General features: G+C 35.5%; 1 protein-coding gene across 3 annotated transcripts in view; it reads right to left on the reverse strand.

The window, feature by feature from the left end:
- The window catches only part of LOC145668054 (uncharacterized), a 62,400-nt gene that overhangs the window by 27,474 nt on the left and 15,500 nt on the right, over nt 1-19,426 (reverse strand). For all 3 annotated transcript variants that reach the window (XR_014127963.1, XM_081735541.1, XM_081735540.1), the window contains exon 2: nt 4,374-5,397. Coding sequence is in view for 2 of the 3 variants with exons in the window: in XM_081735541.1 (XP_081591667.1) it covers nt 4,374-5,335 (962 nt within the window). In the remaining variant the exon portion in view is untranslated. The remainder of the gene's footprint in view (nt 1-4,373; nt 5,398-19,426) is intronic.

The raw sequence follows: 19,426 nt of genomic DNA on the forward strand, positions 1-19,426 counted from the left end.
TTAAATAGACGAAGCCTTCTGCATCGATTTACACTTTCAAATCATTCTCTGCAAAATTTGGGAGTACTAAAAAAAAAAAAAAAAAAAAAAAAAACTAACGGATTAGGGCTCAATTTAAAAAATGGAAGATGTAAAATAAACTTCGAACTACGTTAAAAATTAATTAAGGGTGTACTAAAAGTCTGGCCATAGGCAAGCTCCATTATAAGAAAAGATAGGAAAAAATAGAAAGAAAGGAAAATTGTTGGAAATATCTGGTTTTCAATCTTAAATGATTGACATTTTTCTAATTACACCAGTCGCTTGGGCTCCACAATGGTAAGGCCCCTTAAGTTAAATGAAAAGGTAACGTTTTCAGTTCAGCAATGTGTTATAGATGAGGCAAAAATGATGCGGTGAACGCGAAGAAAACATAAAATCCTGGTGAGGGCTCAAGGGAGCAGCACGCTAAACTGGCAACATTGCTTTTTCATGTAACATAGTGCGCCTGACCAGTGTGGAGCCGAACGGCTCATGTGACTGGAAAAATTTTGACTGTTTAAGATTGAAACTCGCCTATTTCTAACTTTCTTCCCTTTTTCCACTTTTTCGCACCTTCACTCGTAACGGAGTTGGACTATGACCCCGAACTATTGATACACTTGGTATATCATAAATTCATAACCAACCATTATCACCCTACTGTTAAACGAAGGATTTGATATCCATATATCTATTCCTAAACGAAGGAATTAACATCTATCTATCTTAGACTCCATGCTACTCTGCAGAGTACCACAGGGATAAATTCTCTTTCTCCTTTATATAAATGATCTTTCTGAAAATATTAACAGTTCATGTGAGGATCATAAAAATATAATAATTAGTGGGAAACGGCAATGAAGCAACTTTCAAGTTGGATGATTAAAAATAACCTAATTATTAACATAATAAAACATGTGTCTTAAATTTCCATAATGTTAAAAGTAATCAAACCAATACAACAATACGAATAGGTAATAACAACAGTTAAATATGTAGAAACTGCTATCTTTCTTGGAGTTAAAATATCTAATAAATTCAACTGGAAACCACATATAGAACATGCAAGAAGTAAGTTCAGCAAAGTGTGTTATGCAATTAGATGTGTAAAAGGTAAGGTTAATGTAAAAACAGCTAAGTGTATATATTACTCAAATTTTAATTCTATAATAAAATATGGCTTGATTTTCTGGGTAAGTACACCTAAAAGTCTTGTTATCTTTAGGGTACAGAAGAAAGTGGTGAGGATACTAGCAGTAGTACAATGAACTCTCCTTGAAATGTTTTTAAGAAACTTGAAAATAATAACTTTTCCCTCAATGTATTTGTTTGAAACATTGACATATAAGAAAAAATATAGTAGGAATTTATTACTAACAAAGACATTCACGGATACAACACAATAAGTAAACATTCACTTGTATATACATAGAACAAACATATGCAATAAATCAGTTACTCACAAAGGTACTCTATTATAAAAAAAAAAAATACTTCCATCATGTATAAAAAATCACGTCTTTGTAAGAGCTTTAGAATGAAACTGTAAAGGTAATTGGTAGAACAATGCTTTTACTCTGTTAACGAATATGTTCAAATAATTCGTATGGGTAAAATTAAATGTATAGTAAGGTAAATTAGTGAATCCATAAGTAAGTAATAATTCATATATAATACTGTATGTTTATGTATATATTTAAAATTGACATGTCTAATTTTGTTGTATGAAAATGAACGCATCCAATAAATTATGATTATGATTTCGTCATAATACCTTGCATGAACACATTTTCTAAGTCAATTGTTATCTCTTGATATCCAATCAAGCACTGTGATCGTTCATAGATCATCATTTCCTCTTGCAATATGTCCAACCCATTTCCACTTCTGTCATCCTGTTCCGTGTCATCTTTGAGGGTAATTCTTAACATACGTCCCCTTATGCTTCGTTTTGTAGTCTGAGATAGTGAATGATCGATTTAGTTAAGTGTTTACGTCTTCGATTCACATGCCCGAACAGACAATGCGTTTACTGAAAAGACACATTGACGTTACACTTTTCAATCTGAAGCTGTTCCTTCTGAATACGGAACCTCATCCTATTTTAATACGTCTGTTCCCATCTTCTTTAATGTTGCTATCCAAGGATAGCTCCTGCCTCAGATAGACTAAGTATTCACCTCTAATTTTCAAACCTCAACTTTAATTTTTCCATTTGCTTGCGATGTTACTGAATATCATTTACATCTTTTGTTCGTTATCAACTCGACTGCGTTAAATATAAACTAATTATTTGCTGAGCAAAACTATATTTTCATTAAAATTCAACACGTGTTACAGTTTCGCCAACTAACTCTTTGGCTTCATCAGACACTATGTGATACAGAATAACTGTACTTATGGAAAATATCGATTACGTTGTTCTTCGAATTTAGCTCTTCTATCATATATTCTATATATATATAATGTAACTAATTCCCATACATTGTTTTTGCACTAAAATTCTTTTGTTCCTTAAGTCTTATTATCTTGTCTTGAAATCCTTACATTTGTCAGCGAAAATTCGACGATTAACATGTTTAGAATGAGCTATAATAGGATCAACAAGAGTAGGGTAGGTACCTACTGAATTCGTTAGTATTAATCTCATCTAACCTAATCTACGACTAACATTACCAATACTGGAGGTCTACGTCCCTATTGCATTATTTCCGCCGCATATGGTTTTCAATAGCATTAGCAATGGAAGAGTCAAGTGATTTCATCATTTCCATTCTCAACCTAAGTGCGAGGATCTAAAACTCACATTTTCGGTTTGTCTGCTAGGTAAAAAAACAGGTAGGATGGTGTATGTCTCACTTTATTTTCATATGAATCTCTTACTTATCTTTGATATATTTCTTCTTTAAAGTTCCGTTATTCAGAAAGTTAAAACAAAAATTGCAACTCTCTTTTTCATAATAAGATTTAAAAGTCAATGCAAAATATAACCATTGTAAGCATTATATGCAGCTCACGATTTTGGAACTCAACGGAAGCAAATAAACAACAGAAATACTGGCAGAAATATATCATGCTTAACCTGTCCGAAAGATGACACCTATATAGATATTCCTGTTTAAGCGACACCTTCAGATTGATAAAACAACATATCTAAAGTCAATTTCTGTGTATCCTCACCTGGACGTCTACGGATTCCACGCATTATCAAACAGTAGCGCCTACTATATTGTTAGTTCCATTCTTCGTTGAATTTTGTTCAACTTCAGTCAGAACGAAGGAAACTGTTTAACTTATTTTGAAAAAAAGTGGCAAACAAATGCTATAATGTCAAGGCTTAAAATACACGATTGATCAGAAAAACATTTAAAGCCGATTAAATGTATATTGAAATACTTCGATTATGCTGGATTTTCCATATGAGTTATCAGAATTTGGCACTAATTTCATTTTTCATTCTCAAAAATGTATTTAGCAGTTAACTTCAAAATAAGTGAGTACAAGTATTAAAATAGGCATTCCAACAACAGTTAAAAAGAACAAATAAGGTCATTCAAAGCAGGCACTATAGGCAATATAAAACACTATTTGGTTTCCTACATGCACAAAACAATTATACAACATGAAGACTAGTTTCTAAACAAGTGAATGAAATAGGTACTTAAAGTCTGGTCTCATTCGCAAATAAATGTTTCACTACAAATCCCACGGTAAAACAAATTGCTCTTTCGTTAGAAAAACGTCAACAAGTGTTGAAAAGTCTGAAGGCTGGACTGGCTCGACCTCACGCTTTTACAAGGTGGAGTTTACAAACCACAGTCCGGCATCTTCATGATTTTGTGTTATTCTATCATTGTTTTGTGCAGCTGAAACTTAAGTACATTAGAAAAACAACTAAAATAATAATAGTTCGGGGAAAAAAAGTTTAACTTTGGGAAGTTTTTCTTTCTGGCAATTTTCTCGAAAACTTTATAAAGAAGAAAATCTATTCCCACATATTTCTTGAACGAAATATTGACTAACGGTCTATATATGATTAATTTCTACTAGAAAAATCCATAAAGGGTAACTTCTAACTGATACTCCCAATATATCAATGTACGTAACTAAATCTTTGTGTGAAAACTAAAGGCACGTGTTCTAGTACTTTCTCCATGAAAATGTGAAATCATGATATAAAAATGATAAGCAGTATTCAGAAAAAAATATAGTTAATACTACAACCTTTTACCGTTACACATCTAGTCTAATAATGACAGCAACGCTTAGAATTCTAAATTTCACCTACGGATGTTAAGAGTACTTTATACCGTACTACTTTCATAATAAAACAAGAAAAACTTAAAGTTTACCTCGTGCCTTCTAATGAAGTTTCCACTGTAGACTCTTCGATTGTAATCCCCAAAGCTGTGATAATATCAGACAAATCATCACCAGAGCAACTTTCTTCTGAGTTCTCAAATTTCGTTAGTGATGATTGTTGACCAGAGTCATACGTTACATGTATGGATTTATCATCTTGGCAAGTAGCTAGCTGAATCGCTTCATTTGTAAATACATCACACTCATTATAACTCTCGTTAATTCTAAGTTCCACAGAAGGTAGCGAAGAGTTCGCATCGCCTGTTAAATGCGACGAATCAAATTTTTCTTGGTTGAAAAACTTAAATTTCTGTGTTGAACTCTCGGACTTGATCTTGAAAGTTGGAAGCAAACCATCCCTGTTAGTGTATTGCTCAGTTTCTAACTGTATTTCTTCACTCCTAAATAAATCATCCACATTACAGGCCTCACTAATTTTAAGTTTCACAGGAGGTGGCGTAAAGCTCAAGTTCGTATGAACTGATGAATGCCTATTTTCTTGTTTAAAAAACTCCCGTGTTGAATTATTAGTCTTGATCTTTAATATTTGGAGCGAAGAATCCCTGCTAGTATTTTGCTCAGTTTGTACCGGTAACTGTATTTCTTCACTCGTGAATACATCATCTCCATTACAAACCTTGTTAATTTCGAGTTCCACAGGAGATGAGGAAGAGTTCAAATTCGCATCAACTGATAAATACGGCGAATCAAATATTTCTTGTTTGAAAAACTCGAATTTTCCCGTTGGTTTCTCAGCTTTGATTTTCAATGTTGGGACCACAGAACCTTTGTTACTACATAGCCCGCTTTTTATGTTTTTAAGTACACGTGTGATGTTTCCAGCATATTCTTTTTTAATTGGAAAAGTTTCAAGGCTATCTTCCACTAAAATGAATGGTTCTTCTTCGTCAACATTACCATTGACATCCACAAACTCAAACTCAGCACTCATTTCTTACATGATGTGACTTCGGGAAATTATCAATTCGCAACGTCACAAGATGCACTGAGTTGCTGAAAAGAGAATATAAATTAAAATTCAATAAGCACTGTAATTTATAGTAGTCAGTGAAATTAGATATTAAACTTATTTTGTAACGAAATTATCGTTGATGTAAAAGATAAAAAAAAATGTATTCATCTTTGTAACGGCAGCTGCAATAGATTAGAATTATTGGTTAGTATCTTTTAACGCTTGAGTGTGCCGTTAGTAGTTCTTGCCTACCAAGCCACTGGCTTGTTTGCTACCTAGCGGAGAGCCCGGGAAGATCCTAAGGCGAAACAGCATGACAGAAGTATGGCTGCTAAGTGTGAACAATAAGTAAGAATTATCTCTTGTATTTGTTTGTTAATACATGACAAGTGGAAAGTGGACTGATTTCGAAGTAATGGACAGGTAAAAGGAGGTAGAATTATTAACTTGAGAAGGGGTTAAGTTTTTGGGCCAACCTTGCTAAATTTAAAACTATTTTTTTTTTTCCTTTTTCAAGGAATGATAATTCTACTTATTCAAAGTTGAACTTTGTAATTAAATGCTAATATATGGTGCACTAAGCAAACCGCTTTCTTGTGTCAAGTTGAGACATATTTCGTGAAAATATTAATCTAAATTTAGTTTGATGGAAATTAATTTAACGTATGGTTTATTAGTTATTTGTTTAATGCTAGTTTCTATTATATCATGAGTAAAATCCTTTTTTGGAAATTCAAGTACCAATTAATCAAGTTAATGCAGAAGCTGAGATATTCTAAATTGGACCTTATAGAGGATTTTAACTCAGCCAGACATGGACACCAGTCATAATGAAAGCATGTATGAATACGACCAATCAGCGTCAAACTATAGACCATCCAATCAGAGACACAGATTCTTAACCCCACCCACTTTCCTCTCCTACATATAGTACACACGAACTGGTCTCAGTATAATCGCCCTGAGGGCGAGAACCATGTCAGTTCTTGAAACGTCGGCTCTATCGTCGGACTTTACCTGGCTGCTATCCCGAGAACATCTCTATAATATTCGCTGCCAGGAAAGCTACAATTCTTATTTTAAATTAGACCTGTTTAATGCACATTTTTTGCAGTCACTCGCTCTTGCTGTTAAAATTACTTCTTGTTTTGATATATGTTAATTCTTCTTTAAAATTGTTTGAGTATATCGTTATTATACAGGGTGAGCACAGAAACAGTTCCAGGTTTCAAATTAGTGTAAATTTAATATGCGCAGGGAATATTTTGCTGAAATTTTGAACAGTGATACATAAACTCAAAAAGTTTCTGTAGCAATAATTGAAATCACAAACACGCGATGTGCGCGCCACCTGTAACGCGGGAAATATCGAGGCGGTAATCTAGCTCCAACCACACGTTGTGAAGCATATCCGGTGTGATGGAGTTGACAGCATCACTGATGTGTTCTTGGAGATCGTTCAGAGTTGCGGGTAGTGGAGGTGCATACACTTTGTCCTTCACAAATCCCCACAGAAAGAAGTCACAAACAGTGAGGTCAGGTGATCTTGGAGGCCACTTGCAAAGAACTTGATCATTGACTCCAGAGTGCCCTATCCATCGGTTTGGAAGGTTCTCGTTTAGAAACCTGCGTACAGCACGATGCCAGTGTGGCGGCGCTCCATCTTGTTGTAGAACGAAGTCGTCTATCTCTGCATTACTAAGTTGCGGAATCAACCAGTTAGGTAGCAATGCTAAGTAACTTTAACCTGTAATTGTTCTGAAAGAAGAACGGACCGTGCACCCGACGCTCTGATACTGCTCAAAAAACATTGATTTTCGGTGTGTCACGTTCCACATTTATAGTTGCATGATGATTCTGGGTTTCTCATATCCTTACATTGTGTCTATTCACCTTTCCACTTAAGTGAAATGTCGCCTGATCGCTGAAAATGATCTTCGTCAGAAAGTTTTCGTCGTCCTCCATGAAATTTTGCATAGTCTCACAGAACTCACGGCACTTTACGTTGTCTTGTGAATATAACTTCTGAACCAACTGCAGTCGGTACGGGTAACACCGCAAACGCTTGCGTAAGATCTTGCTTACTGTTGTTTGTGGCATCTGCAACTCTCTGCTAGCTTTACGTATAGACTTCTGTGAGCTGTGTACGAAGGCTGCTCTTACGCGGTCCACAGTTTCCTCGGAGACTGGACGTCGCCCTGAATGTCCTTTTCTTTTATCACAAATGCACCCCGTCTCAATAAATGTTCTATGCCACTTCACACTGGATTTGTGTATGGGTGGATGAGCATTGAATTGTCTTTTGAAATCACGTTGCACTCTCACAAAACTGCTTGTTTTTGCAAATTGTAAAATGCACCAGCTTCGTTGCTGTGGGGTGAGACAGGTGGATAGTCTCATTGACCGAACTGAGGTTCATCTTGTGCATGCGTAGTAGATACACGCTGCAATTCTCATCTCCTAAACTTTGGAATGCAATGATTTGAGAACAGTTTGTTGAAAAGAACACAGAGTTACACACTCACTTATAATATACATATTCGTGTCATCTATTGCGATACATTGCTACGTATAATTGACAAATGAATGGTATACAAAAAAATCTTAATATTTACTATCTCTATAATACTATTCTCTATATTTTATATATAAATGTTTGTACAATAAAAGTTTCAGCGAAGTGCTTCAAAATATAACAATTTTTGTCCGTAATGATAGTACTTTTCGCATTTCTCTGCCTCGAAAAGAAAATTGTTCTTTCCAACAAACTATGTGCAAATCACTGCACTCCAATTTTCAACTAATCAAATAATTTCTTCTCTTCCCATCGAAATAAAAGAAGATATATAAATTTCAATAGTTTACATGTCCATTCGAGGCTACAGGTGAACTGAATAATTAAATGAGACGCACACATGGTAATAAAACATTTGTTTTTTGAACCTGTCCCGATGTCCATGTATAAATTAAGCCTCTTCACCCCAGTTTGCCATCTTTCAGTTTAACCTGTCACACTTGATAAAATTTAATATTATTGTTATTTCCCCGAACAACTTTTGGCCACTGGTAAGTTTCATGTAGATGTCACACTAAATTTTGATCATATTTCAGTTGTAACTCTTGTGACACAAAACTTCGTCCTATCAAGTTCTACCTCCTTCCTTAATCTATAAAATTGTGCTCGTATAAAAACACAAAGCATTGCTTACGAGAACCATTCAAACCTAGATAAGCATGTGTAAAAGCTTTTTTTCGCTTATCGACTAATTAGAAATTTTCTAGGACATAACTCATTATTCACATAAACCTACTTTGGTTTCGTGTACGTCAAATCATCTCCCTTGAAAACCCAGGGATTGACTCCTTCCGTGGAGGGGAGGGGGGGACTTTCGGTGTTATAAGGCAAGGACTTCATGTCACTCGTTTCCTGGACCCAACATCTTCCAGTGTGTGAGAGAAAACCATCGTGCTACCATGTAAGAACTTCACGTCACTCGTGCTCGCGACCTACTCAACTGTCCCAAGATGTGAAACTTCATTAGTTTTCTTTTAACACCTTCCGAAACGTAGTCGACTGCCACAATATTGTGTAGCTAGACTTGTGCTATTTTTAACGTCTCTTCAAGTCGACCTGCCAACACTGGCTGAGTATTGTAAACTTTAATATTAATTCGTCGTATCTTGTTCCGTAAGGGGGCTTTGTTCATCACATTACCAGTTGTGAACTTTTACCATCCATGTTGTGTCTTTCTACGAAGAGTATGAAGAATACCAAACTCTTTTACTGTCAGGCATTATCAATCAAGTTGCCCCTGTTCATTTCCGTAACTCATCACTTTAATATGCTTGAAGCTGCTGACGCTTCTTTAATGTCCCATCCCAATTGCTATCATTTTGCATACTTGTTGGCATCACGCCAATTCCTATAATGTAAATTAAAGCACCAGACATACTGCCCTTAATTGGGAATTATATATATATATATATATATTTTAATATAGTTTTCAATAAATCTATTCTGTCTTCTACATCATTCACAGAGCAGACCACCTATCAAGAAAATCTCAAAACTATCTTTCGCTGTTATTTCTGTCAGCTGAGCCTCCGATCTCGTAATTGTCAATCCGCAACTCTATTGGGGAGTAGAACGCCTTCTATTAAGGTACTAGTTGCCCGTTGTCTTGGATGTTTTACCTCTGTGACTCCTTGTCTATTTGCTGCAGCGAGAAGCCTTACGAGTGTCGTCTAGCAGTTCCATTCTTCCGTTCGTTCATGCCACTTCACATTTTTTGACGCTGTATAACATATCAAGAGATTGCGCTGTCCACTAGAAAGATTTTCAGAAAATTCTACCTCATCATTGCTTGTGTTACATCCGCTCAGCATACAAATCGCCTCTCCGCTGATCGTCCTCTACAGATTCCGACCGGACATACGTGAGAAATTTTCAACAGTATTATGTTATTGTGTTAGCACTGCACAGTGAAATGTCTTGCAGAGACTATTAATTTAACTAAAAGAACCGAAGATCTATAGGACCATCTAGAGTTATCTTGATAGAAAGAAACTCTCAGATTAGCTAAGAAATTTTGTTTAACCCTTAAACGGTACTATCGGTAGCTAGAACGCTAGTGGTTTGAAGTGTCACAAAAATATTTGATTCGTAACTTAAAATCTTTCCTTCACGAAAAAATTAAAGATCACATTTAAAACCAGTCCTCATAGTCCAGTCATTGTATGGAAAAAAGACACTATACCTTGAACAAATTGCAATAGAAATGAAACATGCACCAAAATGATGCTGAATACATTCTAAGCAAACCTTGTCGACTTTTCTATTTCAATTAAATTTCTTGGTGTCACCATTGGTTCGAAACTAACGGAATGAACATATTTCTAAACTCAACAACAAATTAAGTAGTATTTATTTCGGCGTCCGTAGAGTAAGAGGTAATGTCACAACACAGGCTTTAGTTTCAGTGTACTATGTAAAATTCCATTCTTTACTAAGTTACGTTATTATTTTTTGTGATTATTCTACTGAATGTATTAGCACGTTTCACTTACAAAAGAAAGCACTAAGGGCTGTGTTTGGATTGTCACCAAAAACTTCTTGCAAGCCAATCTTTCGAAGACAAAAAATATTACTATTACCTTGTTTGTATCTGTATGGAATTATCTTGTTTACCGTAAGTAATAAACACTTATTTATTGAAAACAGTAACGTCCATAAATACAATACCCGATTCGTTAATAATTTGCATGTTATCTCCCAAAATTTCTCGTTTTTTCAAACAAGCGTATATATTAACTGTACAAAAATTTTCAATAAGTTACCTTCCTAAAGCAAAATAAATCATATTCTATGTTTAAATCTGCTTTTCACGAGTTCTTAGTAGATAAGTGTTACTACTCGGTAAATGAGTTTGTTGAAGACAATGTATAAGTGTATTTGGTTAATTATGTTATGAATGTGTAAGCTTATAAAAGTCATGGTTATGTATGTATTTCTCTCTCTCTTTTTTTTTTGTAAGTTTTTTTATAGCACATATACATAATTATTTTGTAATTTTGACAACTGTATGCATATTCGAGAAAACTCTCATTTGTATGCAAAACAGGCAAATAAATAAATATTCAGTCTGGAAGGTCGTTAAATCCAATATGGCCGCCGTTGGTGATCATTTACGGCAAACATAACAACAAACGAAGTAATTATGTGACTTTGCAACAAAATTACAGGCTCAACAGCGCTTATAAAAGTTGTTCACCATTAGGTATCCTTTCGAATGAGACACTGAACATGCCTCTAATATACATGTAGAGTATTTTATTCATTACATACACACAGTAGGCCCTTTATGATTCTTGTAAGTGTAAATGTAACTCTGTTTGTGGTTGTTGTTTTCAAATGACTAAATGGATGAATACTGGAGTGTAACTGGTGATTTTAATTTTACAATGCAAGTTTTTAATGTTCGTCAGCTTGTTGTGTCTTACAGATAGTGGAAAACATTGAATAGGTACTGCTCACTCGTCATGGAAAGTTGCATTATATGTAAGAAGGTGGTCATAGAAGATGAAAAACCCACATGTTTATCTCACAAGGGATATCAAGGAATTCAGAAAGCGAGTGAATTACGTGAAGCTGCACTGACAGCCAAATCTGGAGAAAAAGTACATCAAGAATGTCGAAGTAAGGAAGTGAATCCCAGTCAAATCAAGAAGGACACACAATCAAAAATACTGTCCGATTAAGAGACATCTATAAGTATTCTGCGTTCAAATTCGCCTGCAAGTTTGTGGCAGCACCATCTCCGTGTTTCAGTTTCCATGGATGATGAAAGGGTTATTAGAGATGGTGGTGACTTCCCCCCGCCCCAAACATAACTACTGGGCCTTTGTAGCAGCTAGTTACATACTACGAAAAGTGACATGGCCAAACGTAGCAACGTTTCATGAGATATGTTTGCAGTATGCCCAGTACGTAACTAGCTGCTCCAAAGGCCCAGTAGTTGTGTTTGACTCCTATGAGGCAGGACCAAGTACGAAAGGTGTAACTCACTTAAGAAGATGTGGGGGTAAAGTAGCACCACAGGTGCTCTTCACTGAAGCAACTGTCAACAAGTTAGAGATGTGTTCCTTAAGAACGAAAGTAACAAACAGCGCTTCATACAAATGCTGAGTGATGTATTACGCGATAAAAGGAATTCTGTATTCCATGCCACAGATGATGCCGATGTCCTTATTGTTAATACAGCACTTCAGTACGCTTGTCATGAGAACACAGTTGTAATTGGAGAAGATACCAATCTCCTTGTACTTTTACTGCATTACATTACAACAAGCACATGAAAGTCATATTTCAATCTGACGTGAAATCTCGAATATCTCGTGTTAGGGATGTGCAATTACTACGCCAGTATCTCGATGAGCATGTCTGCACTAATATCCTAATCATGCATAGCATTCTTGGATGTGATACTACATCACACGTATTTGAGTGACTTCATTTCAAATCGTCCAGGCTGGTCCACACGACTGTCTCAGATTTAGTTTACTATTTAAAATCACAAACTACAGGGTTATTCAAAAAGAAAGAATAGATTTCAAACATCTATTTCTTCCAAACTTCAAAAGACAGAGACTTGATTCCAACGTTACTTGATTAAGAAAAGTTTACAATTTAAACAGCCCGGATAGAAGTTCGAATCACGGCAGCATTGGCGCTGTTGTTTGTTGTTGTTTGTCTGTAGTGAAATGGCGGCGTCACCACAGAAGAAGTCATTTTGTGTGCTATAATTGCCAAAACTTGAGTCCATTGTTGCAGTTCAGCGAGCATTTCGCCGTCAATTTAATAAACAACCGCCGCATCATAAGCAAATTTACGAGTGGCATCGAAAATTCGTAGAAGATGGTTGCATCTGCAAAGGGAAAAGCAAGGGACGTCCACACACATCGAACGAGAACGTCGAGCGTATTCGTACACTTTACGAAAGAAGTCCAAATAAATCCACATCACGAGCAAGCAAAGAACTTAACATTCCTCAACCAACGGTATGGCGAGTTCTAAAACGTCGTCTGCACATGAAACCATACAAACTGCAGTTATTGCAAGCATTGCATCCTAACGACCACAACAAAAGGTACGAATTTTGCATTAGCATGTTAGATGATATGGAAGAAGACAATTTTGCTCAACGATTAATTTTTTCCGATGAATCCACTTTTCACCTTTCTGGTAAAGTTAATCGCCATAACGTTAGAACTTGGGCAAGTGAAAATTCTGCAACAGGTATTCAACATGAAAAAGATTCACCAAAGATGAACGTCTTCTGCGCGATATCTGTATATATATTAAAAAAAAAAAAAAAAAGTTTATGGGTATTTCTTCTTTATGGAGAAAACTGTGACAGGATTAACCTATCTAGACATGATTCAAAACTGGTTATTTCCCTAACTTGAAGATGATTGAGACGACTTCATCTTCATGCAAGATGGTGCCCCGCCTCATTTCTCTAACCACGTTCGACGTTACTTGAATTACACCATTCCAGGACGTTGGATTGGAAGAGGAGCAGCAGAAGATCAACTTTATCGCAGGTGGCCTCCCAGGTCTCCAGATCTTACTCCGTATGATGATTATCTATGGAGTTACGTAAAAGACCGTGTTTTTATCCCTCCTATGCCTGACATTCTTGAAGGTCTACGACATCAATTGTTGAAGCTGTGAATTCGATAACTAGAGACCAGCTGATTCGTGTGTGGCAAGAAATGAGCCACAGTTTTGACATTCGTCATGTAACACACGGTGCTCATATTGAATGCACATCATAATTACTAACAATAAATTGTAAACTTTTCTTAATTAAGTAATGTTCGAATCATGTTTCTATCTTTTGTAGTTTGGAAGAAATAAATGTTTGAAATCTATTCTTTCTTTTTGAATAACCCTTTACATACAAAATTATTAAACCCGTATTTTTTCTTTTTGCTGAAAAAAATTCTCCTTCGATATACAGCCTTCCAAAATGGCGGCCTTCCACTCGGATTGCTCGGAAAATTGAAAAACATGTCAAATTAAAAGTTTTATTGTAGAGAAACGAGCGTACGTAGTAACATAAAAGCAATAGTACAAAGAATATAAAGTAGTGTGTTTCGGTGGAAGGAAAAAAATCATCTGTTGGTTCAATAGGTATCGCGCAATTCACTCGCAATGTCGCCGACTTTGGTAAAAATTTTGCTAACTTCAAACATTTTTATTTCTGTCATTACGAGCCATATCAACCTCTGCTTCTAGCATCGAAATCTACTCGATAAGGTCTCTTGAAAATGTAACGGACTTGCGTTTCTGATAATTACATCCTACGTTATACTATGATGAAAAGCTGTAAACTTCATTAAGACGCCATGTTTGGCCGTCATTTTCTCAAAAACCCCATATTTTAAAAATCTGAATTTCTTACAACTATTGGAGAAGTACCTAAGTATTTAATATCCGTTAACCGTTTGTGCGGCTGCAGCCCCTAACGTTCGCAATTAATTACTGAAATTTCGATTTTTGTACTTGGAATATAAATCTTTCCTATTGGCATTTAGGTCCTATACACAAGACGATTTCAATGGGAGTACGAAAATTTTGAGAGTTGAATCCTGACATCAAATCAAGTAGAAAAGTTCCTATAAACATGACTCGAATTCCGCTTCGTTTTCGAGTTACAGGGTTACCAACTCGGAACACAAAATAGACTCGCGACAAGGGAAAATGAACTATATATTTCGCGTTAAATCAGAAACTGTGTGTTAAAGCTTTGATAAAGTTCAGAAAGTTGATTTGTATCAATATGATGAGTTTTACGAGCGTTGCAATTCAGTTGGCAGTGTTGCCAACTTGCTAGAACTTTTATTTGCTTCCAAATGACACTACGTGGTTTTTATTTGATATTCATTAATGATTGTAAAGATCACATGAAGCACAATTTTCCCCCCACAGTTTTCGAAAACTTACATGTATTTCATTAAAAGGTTCAATCTCGTGCATTATTGATAGTTTGAAACATTGAGTTTGAATTTCACTTGATGTTTACCATCATTAGTAAAACCAAAATGTCGAATAAAACTACGCCTGTGTAAGTTGTAATAATAATAATAATAATAATAATAATAATAATAATAATAATAATAATAAGAAGAAGAAGAAGAAGAAGAAGAAGAATTCTTTTTTATTATTGCAAGAACCTCTTGTAATTCTGCGCATCAAGTTCGAACTTGTTCAAGAAGCGAAGTGATATCTGCTGGAGAAGTTGTAATGTGTTCAAGAAGTTCTGCTGCAACCACGAAACAGTTCATTACGTGATTCTGTGTCGTGAGCATCGTCCAAGTGCACTCTGGAAGCATAAAAATTGTTTTCACTGGTAACATGACATTGTAGTGCACTAATTCAGTGCTTGTGTGAATAACAATGTAGAAGTCCTATTACAGTAAGGACCGTATTAAATGTGTTGATTATGCTAAAAGGCATAAGAGGATGGTGTACAGAAAGAATTCTCGACAAAAATTTTATCTTGCGGTAAAATATATATATTGTTTACAGCGTACCTGCCAAACCATAGTATTAGGAGAGGATGATTATTTGTGTAAAGGGTGCTTTGAATATTTATCGTGAACACCGTGAATGTTTGTGTGTGATATTGGTGATCACGGAAGAAAATGTAAAGATGAAAATATGCGTCAGCAAGATGAAGAATTTGTTCCTCTGAATGTAGATTTGGAAACCCTTAACCAGACAGTTAAGTACTAAACATTTTCTTCATCATATGTCGCCATTAAAACGGCCGTTATCGGTGAAACTTAGACTACGATGAAGGATTCATCTCTCAAAATTTTTCATACTGCCTTTCAAATCGCCTTGGGTACAGGACACAAATAATCATCCTCCCCTAATAGTAGGTTTGGGTAGAATCAATCTTACCGCAAGATAAAATTTTTGTTGAGAATTTTTTCTGTACACAATCCTCATACACCTTTTAGGATAATGAACACATTATCCTGATTTAATGCGAAATATATGTTTTATTTTCCCTTGTAGCGAGCCGACTTTGGGTCCCGAGTTGGAAACCCTGTAACTCGAAAACGAACCGGAATTCGAGTCATATTTATAGGAACTTTTCTACTTGATTTGATGTCAGGATTCAACTCTCAAAATTTTCATACTTCCATTGAAATCGTCTTGTGTATAGGACCTAAATGCCAATAGGAAAGATTTATATTCCAAGTACAAAAAACGAAGTTTCAGTAATCAATTGTGAACGTTAGAGGCTGCACCCGCATGAACGGTTAACAGATATTAAATACTTAGGTACTTCTACAATAGTTGTAAGAAATTCCGATTTTTAAAATGTGGGTTTTTTGAGAAAATGGCGGCCAAACATGGCGTCTGAATGAAATTCAGCTTTTCATCATAGTATAACATAGGATGTAATAATCAGAAACGTAAGTACTTTACGTTTTCAAGAGACCTTATCGAGTAGATTTCGATGCTAGAAGCAGAGGTTGATATGGCTCGTAATGACAGAAATAAAAATGTTTGAAGTTAGCAAAATTTTTACCAAAGTTGGCGACATTGCGAGTGAATTGCGCGATACCTATTGAACCAAGAGATGATTTTTTTCCTTCCACCGAAACACACTACTTTATATTCTTTGTACTATTGCTTTTATGTTACTACGTACGCTCGTTTCTCTACAATAAAACTTTTAATTTGACATGTTTTTCAGTTCTCCAAGCAATTCGAGCGGAGGGCCGCCATTTTGTAACGTCCATACTTATTTCTCATAATGCAGTAGTATATTGTGTATGTACGTACCGTCGACTGTGTTATGTATAAGAATAAAAATTTTCACCGTTATCCTCAATCAAAATATACATAAAACTTCGTTCTTCTGTCAGTAGTTGCAATATTACTGTTAGCACAGAATTACATTTACACTTACAAGAAACATAAAGGGCCTACTATGTGTAGATTACAGTCATGTTTAATGTCTCGTTCGAAAGGACACATAATGGTGAACAATTTTTATAGGAGGTATTGAGCCTGTAATTTTGTTACGAAGTCACATAATTATTCCATTTGTTATTATGTCTGCCGTAAATGACAACCAACGACGGCCATATTGGATTTAACGACCTTCCAGACTGAATATTCTTGAGGACTTTTTCAGGTTTGCTTAGAATGTGCTCAGCATCATTTTGGTGCACGTTTCATTTCTATTGTAATTTGTTCAAGGTCAATCCTTATCTTGACTGGACTATCAAGCTATAACGAAAATTTAAGATCATTAGCATCTGAGGGACAGGGACAAACTGTTTAGAGATGAATAATAGGCACACTACCTAAGGGTTAAATATAGCCGTTCTGTGTGTTCTTGTTTTTCTATCAGTTGTATTCCGAAACACTATTATAATTTTGATTTTGATTTAAGGAGATCACTTTCTCAATTGGACTGTGCTCGCTAAAATGCTTCAATGTGAGCACTGGCGTAGGTATAAAACGTTTATTTGCAAGCTACCACCTGAAATGTATTTTAAATAATCCCAGAGGGATCTGCTTGGAATCCTCATATTACTGTCATTAAAGGACATCCCTATGTGCCCCGATACACCGCCACTGGCGGGCCCTTTGCTAAGTGATTATTATTTAGATTTGTTATAAAGTGTAAAGTACTGTCGCTACAAATAATTTGGTGCTTGGCGATTCGATATATCCAAGTATCGTATTATCATTTTGTTTAATTAGTGAGGGTCAAGTAATTTACCCCCTATAGATTAGGATTGTGAAAACCAAAGGGGCTCTTGATTCAGCTTTTCTGCTCTCATTTTTCCCAGGATACTTTGAGGCCGCTGACGTCACGTGGAGGTATCGCGGTATTTTTGAACAGAACAAACGAAATATTGGATAAATAATTTCGCTACTGTTTCAAGATGGGCAAAAATAATCTTAACTGCGCAGCAGCTCATTTTAATAACATAGGAAGCAATACAAATGAAATCATGTTCTATCGATTCCCTAAAAGTGGATTTCCCACTGTAAGCAAAAGAACACTTTTAATATGGATAACGCATGAATATGTTCTGCTGACCTTTCACCACAGGATTATCAAAGGGTTCGAAAAATGAGTTTCTAGGTTTCCCGCAAAAGTAGTGTTTAAGATCTGACGCTGTTCCTTCATTATTGATACCAAACTGGCATGAGGAAAAAATAAACTAGACGTTAGTGAAGTTGGAAAACAGGCGTGTAACAACAATAATTTATTTTACTTTATTGACATTTGTTTTTGAGGGCCTGAAACTTAAGGAGTTTATGTACGTAAAGCGAGGTGCAAGGGGGTACCAACAAGAATATAAATGCATACTCTCATATATTTTTTAGTTTAAATCTTATTCTTAAGTTTTGTTGAGTATCTGAATCATTATTCTGGCAAAGTGCTCAAAATACACTTTGAGCAGAACATTCATAGGAACCTATTACGAACCGAACTTAACCTAACCTAACCTAATCTTGTCTAAATATTACATATCCGGAATCTCTGAATACTTTGAATTATGTTTGCTTAAGGTAAATTAGATTTCTAACGTAACCTAACCAATCCTAACACAACCTGACCAAATTTGTTATTACATACCCGGAATCTCTGAATACTTTGAATTATGTCTGCTTAAGGTAGATTAGATTTCTAACGTAACCTCACCTATCCTAATACAACCTAACCTAATTTGTTATTATATACCCGGAATCTCTGAATACTTTGAATGATGTATGCTTAAGGTAGATTAGATTACTAACGTAACCTAATTTGTTATTACATACCTGGAACCGAATCTGTGAATAATTGGATTATAGTTGCTTTATGTATTTTATTACCTGAAATGCTCTCATGGAGAGGATTGGTTTATGGAAAGTATTTGAACTCCTTTCCCCCTTAGAATTCACGTTTCAATGAAAGTGTAATGACAAAAATCTATAATGTCACCCCTTCCCTACACCCAAAGAGAATGAATTTGGATTTAAACCGTGTCGGGAGGGTCACTATTTATTTTAGTGACCATGAAAATTATGGACTGGACACTAATTTAGGATTTTTTTTATTATTATTATTATTTGTCGGCTCCTTCGTATCTCCTCTCACCCCCGAGCCGAAAAATGATAAGCTCCTAAGTTAGTCCTTGACAGGGGCGGCTTTAGGATTTTAATTTCGGGTAGGCCCGCTACCTCGCTGATGGATACATACACACATTTGATTGATTAATGACAGTAGGAAATTACTTTTACAGTAGTGGTTGATACTATTTGTTAAGCAATTATCTACCATTAATATATTTACTCTTTAGTATATTTACTAAATTATATTTATTTATACTTTAGTATATTTAGTGGAAAATATATTTGCTCTTTAGTGTATCTTTTAGCGTTTATATACTTTTCAAAATTTTTGGGTAGGCCTGTGCCTACCTGGCCTACCCGCTGAAGCCGCCACTGGGCCTGGTGCATTAAAATACCAAAAATACTTGGTG

Source organism: Thermobia domestica, chromosome 13 (assembly GCF_964235325.1).
Source record: "Thermobia domestica chromosome 13, izTheDome1.hap1.1, whole genome shotgun sequence".
Classification (NCBI taxonomy): domain Eukaryota; kingdom Metazoa; phylum Arthropoda; class Insecta; order Zygentoma; family Lepismatidae; genus Thermobia; species Thermobia domestica.